Here is a 21,926-nt window from a genome sequence, read left to right as displayed (position 1 = left end):
ATTATTGGAACTTAATCTCTCTTTTTCTCTTTGTTAAAGATTTGAAAATACAACCCTAAGATTTCTGTGTAATGCTTTCATAATGTGCCAAGTTCTACTTAGCGCTTCTGGGTTAAAAAAAAGCAACAACAAAAAACTAAATAATTTTCTATGGTTTACATTGCATCAGGTCGTGGAAGATACTAGTCCTAGTGGGCTTTTTAAGTAGCAAAGTAGATTGCATCACATCAATAGGCCTAGTTATTTTTGGCTAACAAATTTTAATTGAGGTTAATAAGGACCAAATGCCAATAATAGATAATGATGAAATGCCCCCCCCCCCCTAAAGAAAAGATAAACCCAGAAACATAATAGCATAAAGCAAAACCGCCAGAATATTTTTGAATGCTGGAAATAGTAGGGTGAGTGGTGAGGAAGCTAGTTCTACCGAAAAGTTGAACTGTTCTATCTTTAAATATAAAAAGAATAAAAAAAAGCCCGAAGCAAAACAGAATAAAAAGAAAGAATTAACAACAAATTAAATTTAAGAAGAATTTAAAATATGAAGCGGAAGTGAATTATCTTGTGGTTCTTCCCCTCACAAAATACGTGTTAAGGGTAGGGGTTTAGTCACCTATTTCCAAGTTTTTGGCTGAATTCTTGCTTTCTTTTACTGCTAGTACGATTAATAAGCTACTGCAGCATCAACCTGCCTGAGGCGACCACTGTTGTGCACGCCCCTCGTTCGCACTAATATATTCAAGTCCTGGTTCATTATCTCTTCCCATAAAGCTCCAAAATGCTTTAAATCCTTTCTTATGACTTCCCACCCCATTAAGGAAGGACTTGCTTTTATTTGGCCCCTGATGGATAACCTAAAAGAATTATGTTTGACAATTTATCATCCTTTGCCCGCAAAACGTTTCCTAACCATCTCAATCTTTCTCTCATTATGCCTGTGGAATGCGGGACAGACCACATTTCCCGTTATAGCTTGTTGTTTGATATACATTGGGTCAAATGGGTACCCAAAACTATCCTTAGACAATGTCACTGGAAAACATTTAATAAATCTTCCTCTGTCTTCAGGAGTGCCCACGTTTCAGAACCATACTTGGCCATTATCCTAACCGTAGTTTCCAATATTTTAGTCCTATTTTGGAGAATTACCATAAACTTTTTTTCGACTGTAAATAAAACACCCTGGTTCTTGGTTATTTTACTTTGCTGAATACACTATCTTTACTGATAATACTACCCAGGTAAGTGAAGAAACCCACTCGATCGATCTTGTCATTGCCCAACATCGTCTCTTTGCCTTCATCTATTCCTAGTCGAAGCGATTTTGTATTCTTATAATTTTGTAATCGTATAAATTTTCAAACATATTTTTGTGCCTTAAACTCAACTAAAGAATATTAGTCGAGGGGTTTTTTATCCTCTCATTACGCTCTGATTCCATGCTTTCGTGTAGACTTTGACATCTTATTGTTACTTGTTTTCTACAACGAGCGTATTGAACTTTATTAGATTGTAGATTTTATATATAAATCTTGATTATATACCTTGATTATATATATATATATATATATATATATATAAATAATCAAGTGATAATCATTTTGATCAAATTACGAGAAAAGAGATTGTATATTCTCATTGGAATCAAAATAGCATTCTGGGCGAAAGGCCAATTTACTATTTTAGCTTTTACTGACCTTTTACGGGTTTTCATGGAAAAATATTATAGCAATGGAACTTCGTTTTAATAGAAAATGTTTTTCCCCTGTAGCAAAGTCCAAGTTGGCCTGCAGTACTTAGGATAATGGTGGTAGCCCTGTTTAAGCCGTGTAATCCCTTTCCATAAGTACGCTCCTGACATATTCTAAATGAGTAAATCCTAAGTTCGTGACTATGGATCTCAGTATAACAAATGAGGTAATTTCTAAGACTTGAGGGTTTAATATGGGCTAAATCGTGTTTCTAACTCAGGAATTTTTCAAAATCTGAAAGGGTAAAGCTTCATATTTTTTCAGTAAAAATGACAAAGGTTTTCTTTTAACTTTACTTATACTCAGAGTCATGACTAGTATTTTTCTGGGTGGGGGGGGGTTCATTTTTTTTGGGGGGGGGGGGCAATACAAAGAACACTTTAAAAACGCATCAACAATTTGTTTATATTCATTTTGTTACGTTATTATGAATTGGACACTTTTTTGGGGGGAATACGAATTTCTCCCCCCCCCCCCGCTTTGGATACGGCCTCACCTGTAATGATAATCGAGGGGCTGCTCGCTTTCCAAAATCTTGTAGAGGACACCAAGTGGAGAATAGATGGTTGGCTGCTAGAATCATGCCACATGCGAATTTGACGTGAAGGGACAGGCCTTTCAAATTTTTATCAGGGTCTCAGAAGAATTGAGCTCTGAAATGTACGCTAGGTGGCGGAGAGTAGATAACCCCTTTGCCCAGGGCTCAGACAGTGCCTAATCTCATACAAATATCTTGATTGAAATGCATCTTTCCTGAATATAGACGACATGTTACTAATCTTGGACATGATGGGTTTAGAAAATTGGGATTAGTTAATGACCGGGACAGGGTTAGTTGGGATTGGCTGTCTACCATATTAGAAAACAGAAGTCTTTCAACCTTTAAATTAAGAAGAAACTTACCCCTACAGCCTTGCCTTCTTAAAAGCAGTTATTCTGCTTCACAATACTTTTCTTAGATTCGACTTGTCCAAGACTGAGTCTGTCTGAGAGTTAAATAATCTGCTGTATTTTTAAGGTCCTGAATCCAAGATTAAATAATATTGTCTATGATTAGCCTTAAGCTTCAAGGGTGTGCCCAAGATCTGGCTCCACTTTTGACAATTCCGCGTTGGGGGTGGGGGGTAGTTGCCCTTCCCCAATAATAAGGAGAAAAATTATTTTATACCCCATATCACTTGATTATCCGGATATGAACCCCTCTTGCCCCCCTCTCCTCCTAAAAAATTCAGGAGATTCGCACTGATTATTAACTATCAGTATGTTTGAAATTACGAGTGTTGGATATGCTTAAAATATTCAAGCTAATTTCATTTTTATTATGACAATATAGACAAATTCAATGGGGAAACAATCCAGTTTCTAGGTAGTAGGCTTTTAGAAAATGCAAAAAAAAGTTTGATTAACTTGTAACAGCAAAATTCGTACACACCAAGGTCGTATTCAGGGGAAGTGTTAGGAGGTTTTAACCCTTCCCCCCATCGAAATGATTGTCCGACTCGCAAAAACGATATAAAAATGCTTAAAAACACATTTTGATGCGTTTTCTAAAGTATTTTGGGATTTGATTCTTGTCTATAACCAGTTTTTCCGAGCCTCTATTTGATTCCTTTTAAATTATATAGGTTGCTTTAATAACAATTTGCTAGCATTTCAAACAATTATTTTGTGTGGTATATTTCAAGCTTTGAATATCTACATCTATAAGAATAACTAGTTGTTATTTTATCAGAATGTGAATAAAAATGTCTGGCACATTTCCGCTACTAGTCGAAGCGCGCATCCTTTGGCGTTCCTTCGACGAAACATGCCAAGAATATGTCAGAGCGGTTATTAATTGATCTGTCAGAGTCTTTATGGACGAATCAGATGTTAAATATCACTGATAATATACAGTATGCCAAGTTTGAATTTGGAAAAGGTCATCACTGGGTAGAAGTCATTTTGGTACTTGTCAATTATTTCGACCACACCCAAGAAGAATTAAGTCAGGTTAATCATAATAGAATTTACCAAAATATGACGAAAATATAATACTTTATCAACAAAATTATGGAAATTACAAAAGAGAATCACGGAAAGCTGGCCGCCCAGAACGAATTATATTAAATACCTAGCCAACTCTTTATATTAAATATTTAATGAAAATGTACCTGCATAGTAGTTTATCTCACTGAGACTAAGCTAATCATTTCCGAATTCAAACAGAAAAACTGGTTTTACTCAGATCAAACATATACAACTTCTTGAGTGTAGTCGACGTAATTGACAAGCACTGTCAATTATATTGTGTTTTAATTTCAATAATTATGTATAATTTGTAGGCTGTGCAATAAACCTTGAAAACCTATAATGTGTCGCATAAGAGAGGGGGAGAAATGGAGGCATATTGAAGAAGAAAGGAGAAGGCCAGTGGTGTATTTGGGGGGGGGGACAACTGCCCCCCAATAATTTTGAGAAAAACTATAACTCATTAAGTAACTTTAAACTGTTGCTCTTTTCTAGCTTCAAATTCGCTCTTTACTTTGACCGGATAATTATTTTCATTAATCACAGGTCGTTTTTAATGTAAAAAACGCGAAAAATAGTGGTCCATTACGCTTTCTCATTAATATTGATACAGTATGCCTTTGAGTCTTATCATCAAGGAAATAGGTCATCTACTTCTTATACAAGCTCAGTGAGTAACATCAATCAGGGAGAATTTTGCTCTTTTTGGCAGGTCTAGTGCTTAAAATACATTATAGTGAGAAACAAATTCGACTGTTTTCAATATATAAATTAGACTATGTTATGTTAATTTTGTGTTTTAAGCTAGATTAAGCAATTATTTGATATTTGGTTTAGGCTGTCCCATAGGGCAGTGCCGAAGGAATTCAGACCTACAGAGATCTAAAAACCTAAAATCCCGAGTATTGAATGGCATTACGCTTGTTGTTGCTATTATAGCTAGTTCCAGTTGGACTAATCATGAGGCGGGGGAATTTACCTCCTGGATTTCCCCCAAACCTTTGATTTCAGAAATACATTTTATTTGGTATTTTCATGGTAAAAAAGAAGAAAAAAATTTCCCCCTGTCTTAAATCTTTTATAAGTATAGAATTGAGATGGTTGAGAAGGATAAATGTTTAAAAAAAAAATTTTAGACCTACTTTATGATGTGTAGAATAATTGTAGTTAACACATTTTGACTGCAGCTGCACTATGATTTACCCTCCCCCTCCTAGTATGTAATTATATAACCCAGATTATATATTTATCGTGCATTTTGTTATCCGTCATTCTTGTTTCAACCCGTGAAATTAAATAAAAAAGGTATTAAAGATATTAAAGATAATACTTAACAAAAAAAGCAAGTTTTTTTGGTACTTGTTTATTATTCAGAACACACTCAATAAGTGAAGTTAGGTTCTTTCGTGAAACAAACTGCGATGCTGGCACATTTTATGAGAAAGTCTGGTTTCATAGCCACAAAGACTAATTTAGTTTGCTACGCATAGTGATAGAAGATAATGTCTGAACATGGATTTTGAAATGAAGATTTGGGATTTGCCAAAGACTGAAAAAGAGGTAATTACATTTTCCCAGGATAAGGGGCTTTTGCCCACAACAAAACAGTGTGTCAATGGACACAACATGACTTTATACTCCTATGAGAAGGAAAGTTTAGGCTAGGTTTGGTTTACCTAATTAAAATGTACCTGCATTGTAGTTCGTTTCACGAAAGAACCTAACTTCACTTATTGAGTGTATTCTGAAAAATACACAAGCACCGTTTTTTTTTACAAAAGTACACATTGTGGGTGTCACATGGTAGCTTATTATTGCCTCTACAGCTCAGAATTAGCTAATTATCGTGGTTTTAGAGGTCCTAAATTGCCCCGGAAGCGTACAGTTCTAAGAAAATTAGGTGGGGGTACAGTAGATCCATATGAGACAGCGCAAGAGTTTTTCAAAAATACAGTGTTGTATCCTGTTATTGATGTTCTAACTACAGAGATTGAAAATAGGATTGAAGAGAACAGTTTGGACGTTTTGAACAACTTAAGCATAATGTTAGGTACAGACGAAATGAACAAAGAGTGGAAGCTTTGTATATAATTACTATAATCTTGATTTTGAACGCTACACGTCTGAGCTAAGGTGTTTTTACGGAGTTGAGGATATAAAAGAAGAAACAAAAATTCTAGAAAGAACATCTGTTTTAGCTGGAAAACCCTTCAAATGTGGGTTTTCTCTGATATTTGATCTATTTAAACAGTACTTCACTATTCCTATGAAGTCTGCATCATTTGAAAGACCTTTTTCTTGCCTTCGATGGCTGAAGACGTGCTTGCACTGTTGGCAATTGAAGAGAAAACATAGACAAATACATCTTTCGTTGCAAGTCTGTGTGTATTGTAGGTCTATTTTATATTTAGCCTACATTCGTCTACTTTTGAAATATCATAAGATTCGTGTTACAATATGGTATTAGACGTGGAATTATATGTATTAAAACTTAGAATTACCCTGTATTTCTGCTTTTGCTTTATATAGCCCGCTTTTTCAATGCTGTTTATTAATATAAAGTAGCGAACCCACTACCAAATCACTTTAATAAAAATTCATATCATGCATAACAAGAGTTTAGCAGCTGTTAGAATGGTGCGTGGTTCAATTATAAGGTAGAGCACCCTGTGCTGAGATGGAAGGTTGGGGACGTGGAGGGGGGATTAATTCTACAACATTAGTTGTGAAGCCTGCTGAAAATTCTAATGTATATGAAATTCACCTTAGCCCATGCAAAAGCTTTTTTAAACTATACTGCAGTCGCCAACAGCAACTCATTGCATATAATCTTAGTAAAAGCTTTAATGTTGATTCAATATGTGCTTATTATTTATTATATATTGTGTAATATTTTGAGTTTAACCTTGAACTGTGATCGGTAAATGGTAACTTTTCTTCAGTAGCGCTCGAATAAAATTCTTGCCCCCCTCCCAATGAAATGCTGGCGCGACTCCCGTGGAGGAGGCCTTAACATACAATTTAGGTAATAAACAATCAATCTTATTCTATAGACTAAAACTTAATTTTTCTGTTCTCTTGTCGAAGCAAATTTCTTTATAGTCAGAGCGCCAGATTCTATATCTTGCACCCACCAACCCACACAAATTTGGTGTTTTTGGCCTATATCTCAGAAAGGCCCCAACGGCGAACACGCGCCCTACGATATTCACTTTCAGCATGGTCGACTACCCTGGGATCCACCCTTGACATTTTTGTACCTTCCGGCATGGGTACTTAATTGAAATAAGTGAGATACAGAATCTGGTACTCTGACTATTAAAATGTCTTCGTATGAAAGCTTTGAAGCCATATCTAATTAAAATGCAGATTATACCAAGTTTTGTCAACCTCTGCTTCGCTGTCCCGTTTCTAAGATAGTCTTTAATTAACATTAATTTGCTGAAGCTTCTTTTTTTTTCATTAGAAGGAACGAATAAATGCGTAGCATCTTCAAGGTATGCGTCGGGGCGTGCCAGAACAGAAAAATTAGGGTTCAAACCTTATTTGAATAGATCTAAAAGTTGCTTACGGTCGGGTCCTCCTACAAATCATTGCCTAGGGTAAGTGCCCCGTTGCTCTCTCTTAGATGCGTCCATGAGTCAAAGAGAGATTAGTTTCCCAAATTTCATGGTCAAACGGCGATTTCGTTTCATTGGTTCATATTTGTGATGTATTTCATCCGCCAATTAAATTAATCCTTGTTTCTGGAGAGAAAACACCCCTGCCCTTATAGAACCTGGCTGGTTTTGAAACCAGTCGCGTGCAACTTTGAGCAAGGAAAAACTTAAATTCCAACTTATCGGTTCTTCAATACAGAATTTTAGGCAATAAAAAGATCAAAAGGTTATTTGGTAAAAGACTCGGTTCTTTAATCAAACAGTTCGTGGTAGCGAACTGTAAGTAAGGAGCGACCCGGCTCAATAGTGACCGAAAATCTAAAAGACGGAATTTTGATACCAATAGGTATACCCAACAAAAAGGCTTATTAAGCTGATTTCAAATAGACAAGTTTCATTAAGTTTAGTCTTGCCCACCAACGGTTAAGAGCCTGAGAAAATTTACCTGATTTTACAAAAAGGGAGAATCAAACACTAAATGTTATAGAATCTTACCATCATAAAATCAATCGCAAAATCAATATGAAATACACACAATCAGATTCAGGGTATTAGAAAACCCTACTGTAGAGGTTTCAAACTCCTATTTGCAAAAATGTGTCATTTTGTATTTTTTGCCAGGAGGAACATAACGGATGCGTGTTTAATTGTTTTTTTTTGGGGGGGGGGTGATCGTATTGACCCAGTGTCCTAGGATATCATGAGAAGGCTCATTTGAACGGAAATTAAAAGTTCTAGAGTCCTTTTTAAGTGACCAAAAAGATTGGTCACTTAAAAACTCCCCGCCTCTTTTCCCCCCAAATCGTCCGATCAAAATTTTGAGATAGCCATTTTGTTCATCACAGCTAAAAGTCCCAATAACTATGCCTTTGAATAGAAAGTGATCCCCCCCCCCTCGAATCTTTAGGGGATAGGTCCATAAGTTATAAAAACTTGTCCGTTTTTCGTTATAGCCTATGCTATTGGGAAGCATGCATACATTTTAGGGGAGAGTGATTTTTCCACTCGGGGATTTTCCAGGGAGTGAACTGGTCAGGGGAAATTATACATTGGGGAAATTTGCGAGAATTCCTATGTAAATTCCCTTTATATGTCTTGCTTTCTCTTTTCCGTCTCAACTTAACGCCTGGAGTTGAATGTAATTGTCCTGGGTAGATTTTCGCCAGGATTGCATTGTCTAGAGTATATCTTTGTTGGGAGGGGGTTTTTCCGTGGATGTGGGGCCAGATATTCTAGGATTATTTAAAAACGATCAGAAATTAAATGTAAAAAAAAAGTTTTCTCGACTGAAAGTAAGGAGCAATATTAAAATTAAAAAGAACAAAATTAATAGTATATATAGGGAGTAACTTCCTCCTCAACTCCTCGCTCTTGACACTAAAGTTCAAATTTTGCCTCAATTCCTTTAGAATGACTCCTGAAACAAAAAGACCTTTTAATTGGAACAATATGAAGTTTTTTTTAAGTATTAGACAATTTTTTTCTTAAAGAGTGAGGTTTTAAGGAAGAATCCCTTCGATTTCTTCGCTTTCTTGCTTCTTCTTGAAATATCCACCCCAGTTCAGATACGAGAGGATTTTTTGTCAGCGGAAATATTGCGTGCAATTATAATGACCTCGTGAATATTGAGAATTGTACAATTTCAGAGACCTTGGTATAGACCTCATTGGCATATCCCTGTCAATATTTTGACTTTTATGTAATCTGCAAGGAAAAGTATGTGTTATTAATTTTAAAAGATGCTTCTGCTTTGTTGAAATAAGCAAAAGTGACAGTTTCTAACGGAGAGCAATCTATTGGCACGAGTGACAGAAGAACAGGATGGCATGCCTCCTTACAGCTAGATATGGAAATAATATCCATATTTTTTTTTTTTTGTAGAGAGGAGTTACGGATTGCAAAAAATAATTTTTTTAAAAAAAAACTCAAAATTTGCTTTATATTCATTTTTGTTACTTTTTTATGAGGTGGACAAACATTTGGTGGGTTTGGGGGGGATCAATACCTCCCCCTCCTTTCCATCCTGGATTCAGCCATATCTAGTGTGTAACAAATAGGAGGTATTATTTTTATATTTTTTTTATTGAGAGTTGGCGTTTCAATTACTCGTGTGTTTTCCCCCACAATTATAGGCCAAACAGTCTTTGTGGGAATATGATGTCAATTTTTCAGATGTGTTTAATTTACCATGAATAAATTGTATTATAATTTTATCTTTTAATGTGTTGTTAGTATTGACTCTGTTTCTATTTTTAAGAAAATCAGAAACGAAAAAAACAAAAAAAAACAGAACAGAAACAGGTCCGTCAAAAACAGGTGATCTCTTTCTAATTTTGTTGCTGCTTTTTGGAAAAACAGAAAACAGCTGTTTAAAAAACAGCTGTTTTTTCGTTATCTTCTTCTTTTTTTAAGATGTTGCCCCCTGTCATCTATACTGGGAAAGTTATATGTTGCAATTCCAAAGCTTGCACAAAGAAACCACCTTGAAACCATCCCAAATCCACTAGTCCATCGTATTTTTAATCAACTACATGCACGTAAAATACGACCTCGACTGCAGAGGCGATTCTAAAATCTATTAGAGGACCTGGGGATTGCAAGATTTCGTTCTTGCCGCCTTAAGATGTTGATTAAAGAGTTTGAAATAAAAGGAATAAAGGTTTCTTTCAAATACAAAAGCACAACAGCTTTGAATAAAATGGAAAATAAACTGAAGTTCAAGCTTTGAATTTGCCACATAGAAACATCGTTATTTCGGGTGTTCATTAAAATGTCCTTGCAAATTGGATTGCTTGCACTATCCATGCTAAATTACGAATTTATTGGGTTTTTGGGGTTTGGACTGTATACCTCCGGTTAGAAGTTTTTGACCATGTTGATTTCAACGGCGTACTTTTTATTTCGATCCATTGCCCATTTCGAGAGTTTTAGTTTTTTTTTCGAAAACACGGCAAAATTTGTTTTTGTGCAATAATCAACATTAATGAATCAGTATCAAATAATTTTTGCATTATACGGTTTTTCCCAAAAACACATTTTCTTTATTTTCGGTTACTATAGGCTGATATTTGCTCTTCACTAGGTTGCAGTTACTATTGTATTCATGGTGTCTAAAATTCGTTTAATACAAACACTGATGAATCACTAGAGCCACCTTTTCTACTGGCTTGTACTGTAAAGCCCTTTGCACTTCTTTGCAAACTGCCTAAATTTTTTTTCTAAGATCTAAGGTAACAGTATTGCAAGCTTCTGGCTCTGTTTTGGACCAGCTTTAAAGTTAATATTGAGCTACAGGTTCTCAGTCTCCTGAGGATGTATTGTAGTTAGATTAAATAAAAAAATAAGTTTTTTCAACAGAAAATAAGGGGCAACATCAAAACTTAAAAGGAAGAGAAATCACTATCTATTTTAGGGGATTCGCCTCTTAGTCAATACCTCTCTGTTTGTACTAAAGTTCTAATTTTGTTCCAATTCTTTAATAATAACCCCTTAATTACTAAGACCCATTAATTAGAACAAATACCTCTTTTGAAAGTACTAAAAAAAAAACTTAAGCTTAAAGAGCGAGGTATTGACGAGGTATTGACCTAATATGTGTAATAATTTCTGTTCCTGTTTTAGTTTTGATGTTGTTCCTTACTTGCAGTTGAAAAACTTGTTTTTTTAGATTTCTGACCGTATTTAAACAATGTTGGGAAATCCAGCACCCCCTTCATAGCAATGTTCCTTCCCCCATGAAAACTTCCTCCATGGAAAGATCCTCCCACGTAACACCCGACCCCCCTCAACTAACAGAAAAAATCCCCCTTGATAACGTCTGTATACTTCCTAATAACCAATACTATATGTAAACAATGGGCAAAGTCAATAACTTGCGGCCCTTCCCTTGGGGCCTTTGGGGGATTTAGTCATCCTCAAAGACATAGTTATTATACTTTTTGAACCTAGTTAACAAAATTGCTTTCTCAAAATTTTGATCGGGTGACTTTGGGAAAAAATGAGCGTGGGAGGGGGCCTAGTTGCTCTCCATTTTTGTCACTTAAAAAGGACACTAGAACTTTTATTTTTCGTTCCAATGAGTTCTCTTGCGATATTCTAGGGCCACTTGTTCGATACGATCGCCCCTGAGAAAAAACACTCAGCTCTGATCTTTCCTCCGGCAAGAAATACAAAATCCTACTTTTTTGCAGTTATGAGCTTGAAACCTCTACAGTATGGGTCTCTGATACGCCGAATCTGGTGGTGTGATTTTCATTAAGATTCTATGACATAATTCAACGCAGTTCTCTTGATGTATCAATTAGTATCAAAATTCCGTTTTTTAGAGTTTCGGTTACTATTGAACCGGATCGCTCCTTACTTACAGTTTGTCACCACGAACTGTTTGACTAGAACTTCTTCTTAGCTGAAAAAGCATTAGTTCAAAAAGATATCTAAATAAAATAAAATAAAACTATGTCTCTAGTTCTGCCTCCAGAGTCTAATGTACTCATCACGTGCACTTTATTCATCCAACTTGTCAGGGTCACCCATATCAGACGTGGCATTAGCAAAATCTTCATCTATGGCATCGGGTAGATCATCTTCGTCTGTATATTATCTCTTGCTCTTAGGGCCGGTCCTAGACGTTTTTTTGTATTGTTCGGCGTCCCTCCCCCTGGTAGACCGAAATATAATTAAACTCCCTTAAAGTAAGGTGTGCAGTGTTTTCTAGTAAAAAGTCTAACAATAAAAATAAATAAACTTTGTTATGTAGTATAATTCTAACTTAAATATTGAAATGAAATATGTCAATAAACAACAAGATGATTTATTAAAAATGGGGGAGTTAAAATGTGATTCACAATTTATCGATTGAACATATCGACTTTTGCAATGAAAAACACATTTTTCTTGCTTTCGTGTTTGAAAACTCATTGGGCAGTCTGTCCGTACTGAGTTGACGTAGTAAACAAAAGGAAATTATCGCTTGAACAGAAATGATTAAATTAATATTGTTTCTTATCATTTGAATTGTAAACAGATAGCGATTTGAATTTAAAATTCACTAAATTGTGGTCATTTTGCAATCCAATACTTTGTGGTAATCAACTGCAAGTAAGGAGTGACACGGCTCAAGGGTGGTCAAAACTCTAAATAACGGGAGTTTGATACCAATTTATACATCAAAAGAAACGGTTTTTATGCTGGTTTCAAATATATAATTTTCATCAAGTTTAGTCTTACCCATCAAAATTTGCAAGCCTGAGGATGGCTGTCCTATTTTCGAAAAAAGAGGGGAAACCCCCTAAAACCCCTAGAATCTTAATGAAAATCACACCATCGGATTCAGCGTGTCAGAGAACCCCACTGTAAAGATTTCAAGCTCCTATCTGCAAAAATGTGAAATTTTGTATTTTTTGCCAGAAGAAAGATCACAGATGCATGATTGATTATTCATTTATATTTTTTGTTTGATTGTTTTTTTTCTTCCCTGGGGTAATCCTATCGACCTATTGGCCCTAGAATATCACGAGAGGGCTCATTTGAATGAAAATTGAAAGTTCTCGTGCCCTTTTAAGTGACCAAAATCGAAGGGCAACTAGGCCCCCTCCCATGCTCATTTTTTCCCAAAGTCACCCGATCAAAATTTTAGATAGCCATTTTGTTCAGCATAGTCGAAAAACCTAATTACTTTGTCTTTAAGGATTACTTAATCCCCCATAGTCCCCGGGGTAGGGGCTGCAACTTGTGAACTTCGCCCATTGTTTACATGCAACAGGTTATTGGGGAGCATACATACGCTTTCAGGGGAGATTTTTTTCTGGTGGGGGATGGGAGTCTGGAGGCGAAGGTCACGTGGAAGGATCTTTCCATAGAGGAATTTTTTCATTGGGGAAGAAAATTTTCTATGAAGGGGGCGCCGGATTTCCTAGCATTATTTAAAAAAATCAGAAATTAAAAAAAAGAGTTTTTTTCAACTGAAAGCAAGATGCAACATTAAAACTTAAAAGGAACAGAAAATATTACGTATATGAGGGGGGTTGCCTCTCCTCAATACCTGGTTCTTACCCTAAAGTTTTTTTTAACTTTTAAAATAGATTATTATTCTAATTAAACAGCCTTTGCGATTCAGGAGTCATTATTAAATAGCTGGAACAAAAATCAACTTAGGTTATTATAAGTTAAAAAAGGAAAATTAATACACAAATTTCATTTTAACTATTCATTTATGAGGAGCAATCTTCAAATCCTGCATTAATTCAAAGACGTTCAGAAATTAAATTTAAAAAACGTTTTTTTCTTTACTGAAAGTAAGGAGAGACATTAAAACGAACAAAAATAATTTCGTATATGAAAGGGCCTGTCCCCTCCTCAACGCCCCGCTCTTCATGCTAAAGTTGTTTTTTTTAAGCAGAGTTGTGAGAAAGAGTCAAACTTTAGTTTAAAGAGCGGGGCGTTAAGGAGGGGACAGCCCCTTTCATATACGGAATAATTCCTGTTTATTTTAAGTTTTTATGTCGCAACTTACTTTCAGTTAAAAAAATGTGCTTTTTTTATTTAGTAATAAGAATAACTGATAGAATATTTGCACTGTTCAAAAAACTATAGACACACTGCTCAAGTTCAGGCAATTTCATGCCTAACAAATCACGCCATTCTTTAGGTGATATAAACCGGTTTCGGAGGCTCAACAATTATCTTATAATTTTTGTCTCGATTAAGTCACATGATGGTCGACGATTGTCTCTCCCTCCGACACATAGTCCGCCTCTGACACCCTTTGCCACAGACGATGCCCTTTGCTCAAGGTGCCCCTGTCACTCGGCGCCCCCTGTTAGTCGGCGCCCTACGCGACTGCTTACTTTGCTTACCCTAAGAGCCACACCCGCTTGCTGTCTACTTGAACCTTCTTCCAGTTTATCATTATTGTCATCAGATTCACATTCAAGAACTTGGTCTACTTTTTCCCCAGAAATGAAAGCATTGATGACGCAAAGGTGAAGGAGGTGACCAAAGCATGAAGACCTTTCAAACCCCCCCCTCCCACGTCCCCAAGGTAGCCAGCTTTAACAATAACGTATACGCAAGCACTTGTTTAAACGAAAAAAAGAAAATAGGCTAAAAAAATAGAAACGGAAAAAAGAGGTTAACAAGAAAAGAACAGAAACAGAACAAGTCCGGCAAAAACAGACGTCCTGTTTCTGTTTTCTGCTCCTTTTTTTTTCTTTTTTTTTTGAAAAACAGAAACAGCTTAGACAAACAAAAACAGAAACTGTGGCGACACTTAATCTGATAGCAGAACAAAGGCGTGAAATTGTTGATTTTATTCTGATTTTACTCTAAGTGAGTATTAGAATTATTACCTTATATAAATAATAATTTGTTTCTATTTTAAAATAGGTTGATATATTATGTCATTCTGAGCTTCTGTTACCAGAATATCGCTTGCTGGATGTTGCTTATATCACGTCATGGACACAGGTATTTTGCTTTATTTCTCTCTCTCTCTCTCTCTCTCTCTCTCTCTCTCTCTATATATATATATATATATATATATATATATATATATATATATATATATATATATATATATATACACAGTTAAAAATTAGCACCTTGCATACGTGTTGCTGGGGCACTGCGTACATTTGAATGTGCTGCCTGCTCGCTTGCCCTCTTGAAGCTTTCCACACGAAACCACAGAAATGGCTCGACAAACAAAAGCTTGGAATAAAAACTTCAGCCGTCTGAAACATCGCGCTTTCCGCCAGGAGACTTCGTGGGGGGGGGTATTATCGGAAGCATTATTTTGCCAAGATTTTAATGGAAACATTTCTTGTTTTCCCATTTCCTCACAATTGTTAATATCCTCTTGTTTCCTAGGGGGTCTTTCGCCCCGTCAGCGCCCATATCTGACAGACTATGAAGTTTCACTTCAGCCCTCGTACTGCAGGTTCTGACTTAAGGACAATCGAAAACTGTATTTTTTGGCCCCATGCAATAATTACATGCTACTTTGCAAAATATAACGTAAACATCCCTCATTCTGTTTGATTTTACTTTAAATCGGTATCGGACAAAGGTTCAGTAGTAGTCAAACAGTTCGTGGTAAAGAACTATAAGTAAGGGGTGCCCAATAATTAACGAAATTCTAAAAAACAGAATTTTCATATCAATAGGTCCGTAAAAAATTGCCTTTTTATGCTGAGCCCAGTAGTCGTTGAAATTCTAAATGACTATTTATGTTGAAAATGACTATTTATGTTGAAAATGACTATTTATGTTGATTCCAAATAATTAATGTTTATTAAGTTTAATGTTACCCAGCAAAAGCTACAAGCCTGAGAAAGTTTGTCTTATTTTCGAAAATGAGAGAAAACACCCCTAAAAAGTCGAGTGATCTTAACGAATATCCCACCATCACATTCTTGATATCAGAGAATCTTACCATAGAGATTTCAAGTTCCTACCTATAAAAATATGGAATTTTGTATTTTTGGCGGAAGAAAGATCACGGATGTGTGTTTATTTGTTTGTTTGTTTTTTTGGTTTTTTTTTTGCAAGGGTTATCGTATCGAACCAATGGTCATAAAAAATTGGGAGATAGCTCATTCGAATAGAAATCAGAAGTTTTAGCGCCCTTTTTCAGTGATCAAGATGATTGGAGAATACCCAGCCCCCCTCCCACGCTCATTTGTCCCCATGAACATCTTATCAAGAATTTAAGATAGGCGTTTTATTCAACAAAGTTGAAAGGTTTCATCAGTTTGCTTTTGGTGATGACATGCCCCTCTATGATCCCTGGGAAAAGGGCTCTAAGTTACGCAATTTCCCCATATTGTTAACATTTAGAATTTGTTATTGGGAATATACAGAATTTTTCGGGTTTAGTTTTGTGCGGTATGGAGGGGGGATTTTGCACGGAGAAAATTGTCCATAGGGAGAAACTTTTCCAGGGAAGTTTTTTTATCAGAAATGCTACACCTGGGGGGAAGATTTCTTGGCTCGATTGAAAAAACTGTCAGAAATGAAATAAAATAAAATACTGCTTTTTCAACTGAAAGTAAGGAGCAACATTGAAACTTAAAACGAACAAAAATTCTTCTAGTTTATGACGGGGTCTGTCTCTTCCTTGACCCTTGATTTTTATGCTAAGGCTTGAATTTTTGTCCTGGCTCTTTAGGAAAGACAACTCAAACACAAGGGCCCTTGATTTTGAATGAGTTATTTTAAAAGAGCTTTTAAGACTTTAGCGCATAAAGCGAGCTTTAAGACTTTAGTGTAAAGAGTGAGGAGCAACGAAAGGGCAGCCCTCATTGTATACAGAATAATTTCTGTTCGTTTTATGTTTTAATGTTGCTCCTTACTTTCAGTTCAAAAAGAAACTTTTTTTATTCAATTTTTCTCTGACCAGTGACTTGATCTGACTTTGTTGTAATGTTTTAAGCTTCAGAGAACTAATGCTATTCTATTCCAGTTTCATTTTTAAAGTGTTTTTAAAGATGTTCAGGGAACATCATATTTAGTATTCGGTTTAAAAATTCTACGAGAATCACAGTGTGTAGATGAAGTTGTAAATGAAGTTGTAAATGTGTGTAAATGAAGTTGGCTTCATTTTGTCGAAGTGCAACCGTCACAGTTGTGCTCGTTACAGAGATTTAAGGGGAAAGAAGTATTGTATAGGAGAGGAAAAAAATTAGAATAACCCCAAACCCAAGTTTCAGTCCATATTGCCCCTTGATTAGCTGAGACTGGATTCGACTTTGTCGTAATGTTTTAGACTTCAGAGAATTAATGGCATTCTATTCTAATTTCATTTCTAAAGCGTTTTCAAAGATATTCGGGGAAACAAAGAAAGGTGTTCTTCAAAATATATGAGGGCAGTCCCCCTGGCCGCCAAAATCCCGCGCTTCTCCATAGAAATCTGCGAGGTTTACCCTCTTGCTTTACCCTCTGTAGAAGAAGCATAATAAAATTTGAATGACAATAATAACAATTATTGCTATTAAAAAATATTTGGTATAAATATTGTTTATTCAATTCATGTTAAAGTCATGCTTTAAGTATGTGAGGGAAGGAGATTATGTGTTAATTTTATTTTATTAATGGTGGCTCCAAGTAGGAGCTGAAAAATAGAGGATATCCTGATGTATTTAATTCTTACTTTTTTTGATTCATTTATTCATTTGTTCATTTATTTATTAATCATATATATATATATATATATATATATATATATATATATATATATATATATATATATATATATATATATATATATATATATATATATATATATATATATATATGACATAGGCCCATGGGGAGACAAGCTCGAAGAACTTGGCCTAGACAAAGATACCTACAATACCTCTATTAAATTACAAGAACAAACATAAAATTATAGATAGACCTTAAGATGCTATAACAACATAAAAATACCTCCCAGGCATAAAGGGAAATTGCACCACTGCCCCCTCCTCCATTATGCCTCTTCCTCTCTAAAATATCAAATTTTTACAAGTTAGATGTAATTTATTATGTTTTTTTATATGATCGTAATGTTTTGGTGGTTTATTAAAGCTTTTTCCCTCCCCCTTCTTGTCATAGGTTGCAGTATACACGTGTCATATGTTTCTATTTATTTCAGGAGGAGCCATTACGACTCTACTATCGAATCTACCAAATTAAGCGTCACAATATTATCGCTGAAACTTCTCCAAGAGATATAGAATCTCATGAAAATGAAGGGACTAAAAGGAGCAAGAAAGAATCTCCTAGTACTAGCTCAGAAGTGCCTCCAGGGCTTGTGCCAATAAAGGCTGATTTAAATGAAACATGCGGCGTCAAAAGACATTTGTCAGACACTTCCAAAGCGAAAATGCAGACGGGCGTGAACGGTTTGTCGAAGAAGGCGCGACTGGAAGATATCAGTCAAAGCGCAAGGCTGAAGCTTATTGCTAAAGCTAAATCTGAAAAGTTGGATGAATATCAGGAGGGGGAAGCTATAACTGAGTATCAAAACTTATCAGTTCCAGTAAAAAGCGATAAATTGGGTCAGTTATGGGATATTCCTGCCGTAAAGTTTAACTTAAAATCTGGGAACTGGAATTCACTTAAGGTAAAGTCTACAAGAAAAAATAGAACTAAAAAAGTCTCGAAAATTGACTTTGATTCGAAACCTCTGCAACCTGATAATGTATCTTTACCCTCCATTGCAAGTTTTGGTCCTAAACCACCAAGTAAGTCCCCAGTTAAATTAAAAGTTGGTTGTGTTACTGAGTCCGAAGAAGCTATCATTGAAGACAAACGTACTAGAAATTGTCCGAATAATATACTAGACATGAAAGAAAATTCGACTAATTGCAGTGTCAAAGTTGCGGTGACTAACTCCACAAACGAAATGACAATTTCTATCCCTCAGACAGCAAGAAAAGTACCAGAACTTCGTAAAATTGAACAGTCACGGGAAGATAGTCAATATGGAACACCAAAAACTGATATTTCTACTCATAATGTACTGCTCAAACAGACTAAAGATAAAACAAAGACAAATGGAAATGATGTAAATAAAGATGAAAAACTAAACATGACAAATGGAACAACGTATGACATTAAGGGAAGTGCTTTTACGGTTTCACCAGAGAACAAAACTAATACCGACAATAGTTCACATTCAAAAAGTGATTCAAGTGACGGCGATTCTTCTTCTAAAAAACGGAAGGCATCTAGTAACGGGCCCGCAAAAACTATGCCAAATTTAATTGCAATATCTGAAATACCAACACCATTAATTGCACGCAGCATGCAAACTATTGCTAGTAATAAAAAGCCAGCAGTTAAAATCATGGAGGCTGCTAAAAGAAGCGAGCCCGGAAAAATGGCCCTGAAAGAAGACAGTGATTCTACTCAAGTGACTGCAGTAATTCTTGATTTGTCTGGTAAATCATCGACGTCGACATCAAGAAGTTCTAGTGTTAGTGCCATGGAAGATAGAAAATCCCCATCCCCTCCTGCTAAGCGGAGCACTCCAACGTTGTCAGCTGTCTCCATTACAGAAAAGCCATCGACAGCAAAGCCAAGTACGGATATACATTCTAACAAAGAGTTAACACAGCCACGACATTTTCAATTACCTGAGCACGGGAATATAAACACCTTCACAAATCATGCCATGAATATTCAACATCAAAATATGGCTCAAAACCAACTATTTCAGTCCATGGCACTAGCGCAAAGGCAACAGATGCAGCAGCTACAAGCAGCTATGTATGCAGCTTCGGCTGCCAAACAGGCTATTGGTACCACTTCGCCGTTAACGAATCGGGCTGAATTTGAAAGAATGCGGAATATGTTGACTTGGAATGCTCTTGCTCAGCTACAGAGTCAGAGAACTCCAACAGCTCAGCAAGAATCATGTCGTCTTTCTTCAAGCTCTTCGTCTGATGGGTCGCAGGCGTCAATGATGACTAAGCTACCAAATGTAACAAAAGCAAAAAATCCGACTTTCAAATCGAACAATGATCCCGTTAATGTCAATATTCGTCATTTTGTTCAGTCTCAGCAAAACTGTCGGAGTGCAACATCCCCAAGTCCTAGAATGGGACTGAACTCAAGTGTCCGAGAAATTCCCAATCCTTCTCTTTTGCAACAAAGGCGATTGACACAACTACTGAGTGCTGGAGTTTCTCAAGGACGCGATACAGTTGCGACGTCCAATGCTCCTGTTCCGAAACGGATTATGGAGACAAAACTTGCTTCAAATAAAGAACTAACTGTTAGCATTGTAAACCCAGAGAATAAGGCGAGGAAATTTTCAGAAGTTAAAAACGAATAGTTATAATTTTCTTTTCGTTTTGTTTAAAAAGAGCAACAAGTCATGTACAGTAAACAGTTTTGGGGTGATATGTTTCAAGTATCAAAAGATTTGTTATTGCTGTAATCATTTGTAAGAGCGGAATTCAGTTGTCAAATACCAACTTTCGTCAAGTTTTAGCTATTGTTTGTTCTTCTCCTCACAAGTACAAGACTTTTCCATTCTAAACTAAACTTTATTTATATTTGACAAAAAAAAAGAAAAAAATTTGATTGAAGTTTTAATCGATCACTCCTTCCCCAGCAAACCCAGATGGAATTTTGATTGTTACTAGTTCTTCTACTTTTTGTTTGCTGTTTTTCTTGTTTCTTTTTCTTGTTTTTCATCTGCTAGTTTTCTCTTGGCAGTTTTTGCTGGTTTCCTTTTCAAGCAGGTATAGTTTTGTGCTATGGAAGATAGATTTTGTGGATGAAAGTTGTAAATTTACTGTTTCTCATATACATTCAAACCGGTATATCGTTTTGTAATAAAAATTTATGCATTTTAATATTGTTTTTATGTCCCTTCAGCTGTAGTAAATTGTGTCCTTTTGGCTTGGATCAAAAGAAGCGAAGAATTGTACGCAATATTTTTCTCGCCTTATCCCGTAATTTTGTTTTCAAATGAATTTTCTCCAATGCTTTGACACTAAATCCCTTTTTATGTCTAATTTTAAATTTCTTGTGTTTAAAATCAGTCTTAAAACATTTAAGGTAAGAAACAGTTTGAATATAGGCAAATGAAAGTAGTCAAGCTGTTGTCATAACTTTCTGCCTTGTCAGTAAAGAAAAACAAATCAAACTATGCCTATTTAAGGTTGGTGATCGAAATTTCAACAGAATCCATCTGAAAAAAGTTGGAGGTTAAAAGCTTCTTTGTCCATGGCACAGTAGAGATATCTAGATATCTCTACTGTGGTCCAAGGTAATAGGAACTGACTCTAAATGTCCGTTTAAAAATTGGCACAGTGACTTTATAGTGTGCTGAGTTACACTGAGTCATCTTCTCAGTAGGTGCTTCCCCCAGGCCACTCAGCACGTCTCCAGGTGGCGGATAGGGGAACGCCCTATCGATATGTAGGGTACCTTTATAGCAAGCACGAACCAGGGGGACCTGGTCCCTGGGAGTTCATGATAGAAACTGGGGCATCTTCGCCCAGGGGAAGTAAATACAGGGTAGGAGGAAGAAGGGTCGTCAAATGTACTCTCAGCAGGGCACACCGGCATGTGGACACGTCCAATGAATTACAAACCTTCTCCCAGCGATGGGTTAAATTGCATGGTGAGGAATAACACCATCGTGGGAGAATAATTTATAGGAGTACAACTGTGGCAGAGATTAAGATCCAGATCTGTTTACAACAGCTTCTCCGAAGGGCTGCCTTGCCGCAAGACAGGGGACCTTGCGATCGACTCTATTCCCAAGAAATATCAATGGACCTTAGACCTAGAAAAATTATGAGTACGGCTACGGCGTTCCCCGGCAAGTGATGTGGCCCTTTCGGTGTGGGTGTCGAGAAGTAATGAAGCCAACCATTCTACAGCGTTATCGGCAGGCGATGCGACTTTGAATATGGCGACGAAGTCGAAGAACCAACAAGCCATATCCATGGGAAAACCAACTACAGTCATAAAACAAGCAAAATCACGAATAACTATAGTTGTTGGA

At 36.2% G+C, this 21,926-nt stretch overlaps 1 protein-coding gene across 2 annotated transcripts in view; it reads left to right on the top strand.

Annotated features, from left to right (window-relative positions):
• The window catches only part of LOC136033316 (protein suppressor 2 of zeste-like), a 66,616-nt gene extending 45,852 nt beyond the window's left edge, over window positions 1-20,764 (top strand). The window contains exons 8-9 of one of the 2 annotated variants that reach the window (XM_065714106.1): window positions 14,804-14,884; window positions 18,054-20,764. In XM_065714106.1, the coding sequence (XP_065570178.1) occupies window positions 14,804-14,884; window positions 18,054-20,240 (2,268 nt within the window). In that variant the 3' untranslated portion in view covers window positions 20,241-20,764. The remainder of the gene's footprint in view (window positions 1-14,803; window positions 14,885-18,053) is intronic. The other variant, XM_065714113.1, reaches the window with a different exon arrangement.
• The last annotated feature ends 1,162 nt before the right edge of the window (window positions 20,765-21,926 follow it).

Source organism: Artemia franciscana, chromosome 1, assembly GCF_032884065.1.
Source record: "Artemia franciscana chromosome 1, ASM3288406v1, whole genome shotgun sequence".
In the NCBI taxonomy this organism is placed as follows: Eukaryota; Metazoa; Arthropoda; class Branchiopoda; order Anostraca; family Artemiidae; genus Artemia; species Artemia franciscana.
The sequence above is the reverse complement of the archived record's forward strand: the minus strand, read 5'-3'. Positions and strand labels throughout refer to the sequence as shown.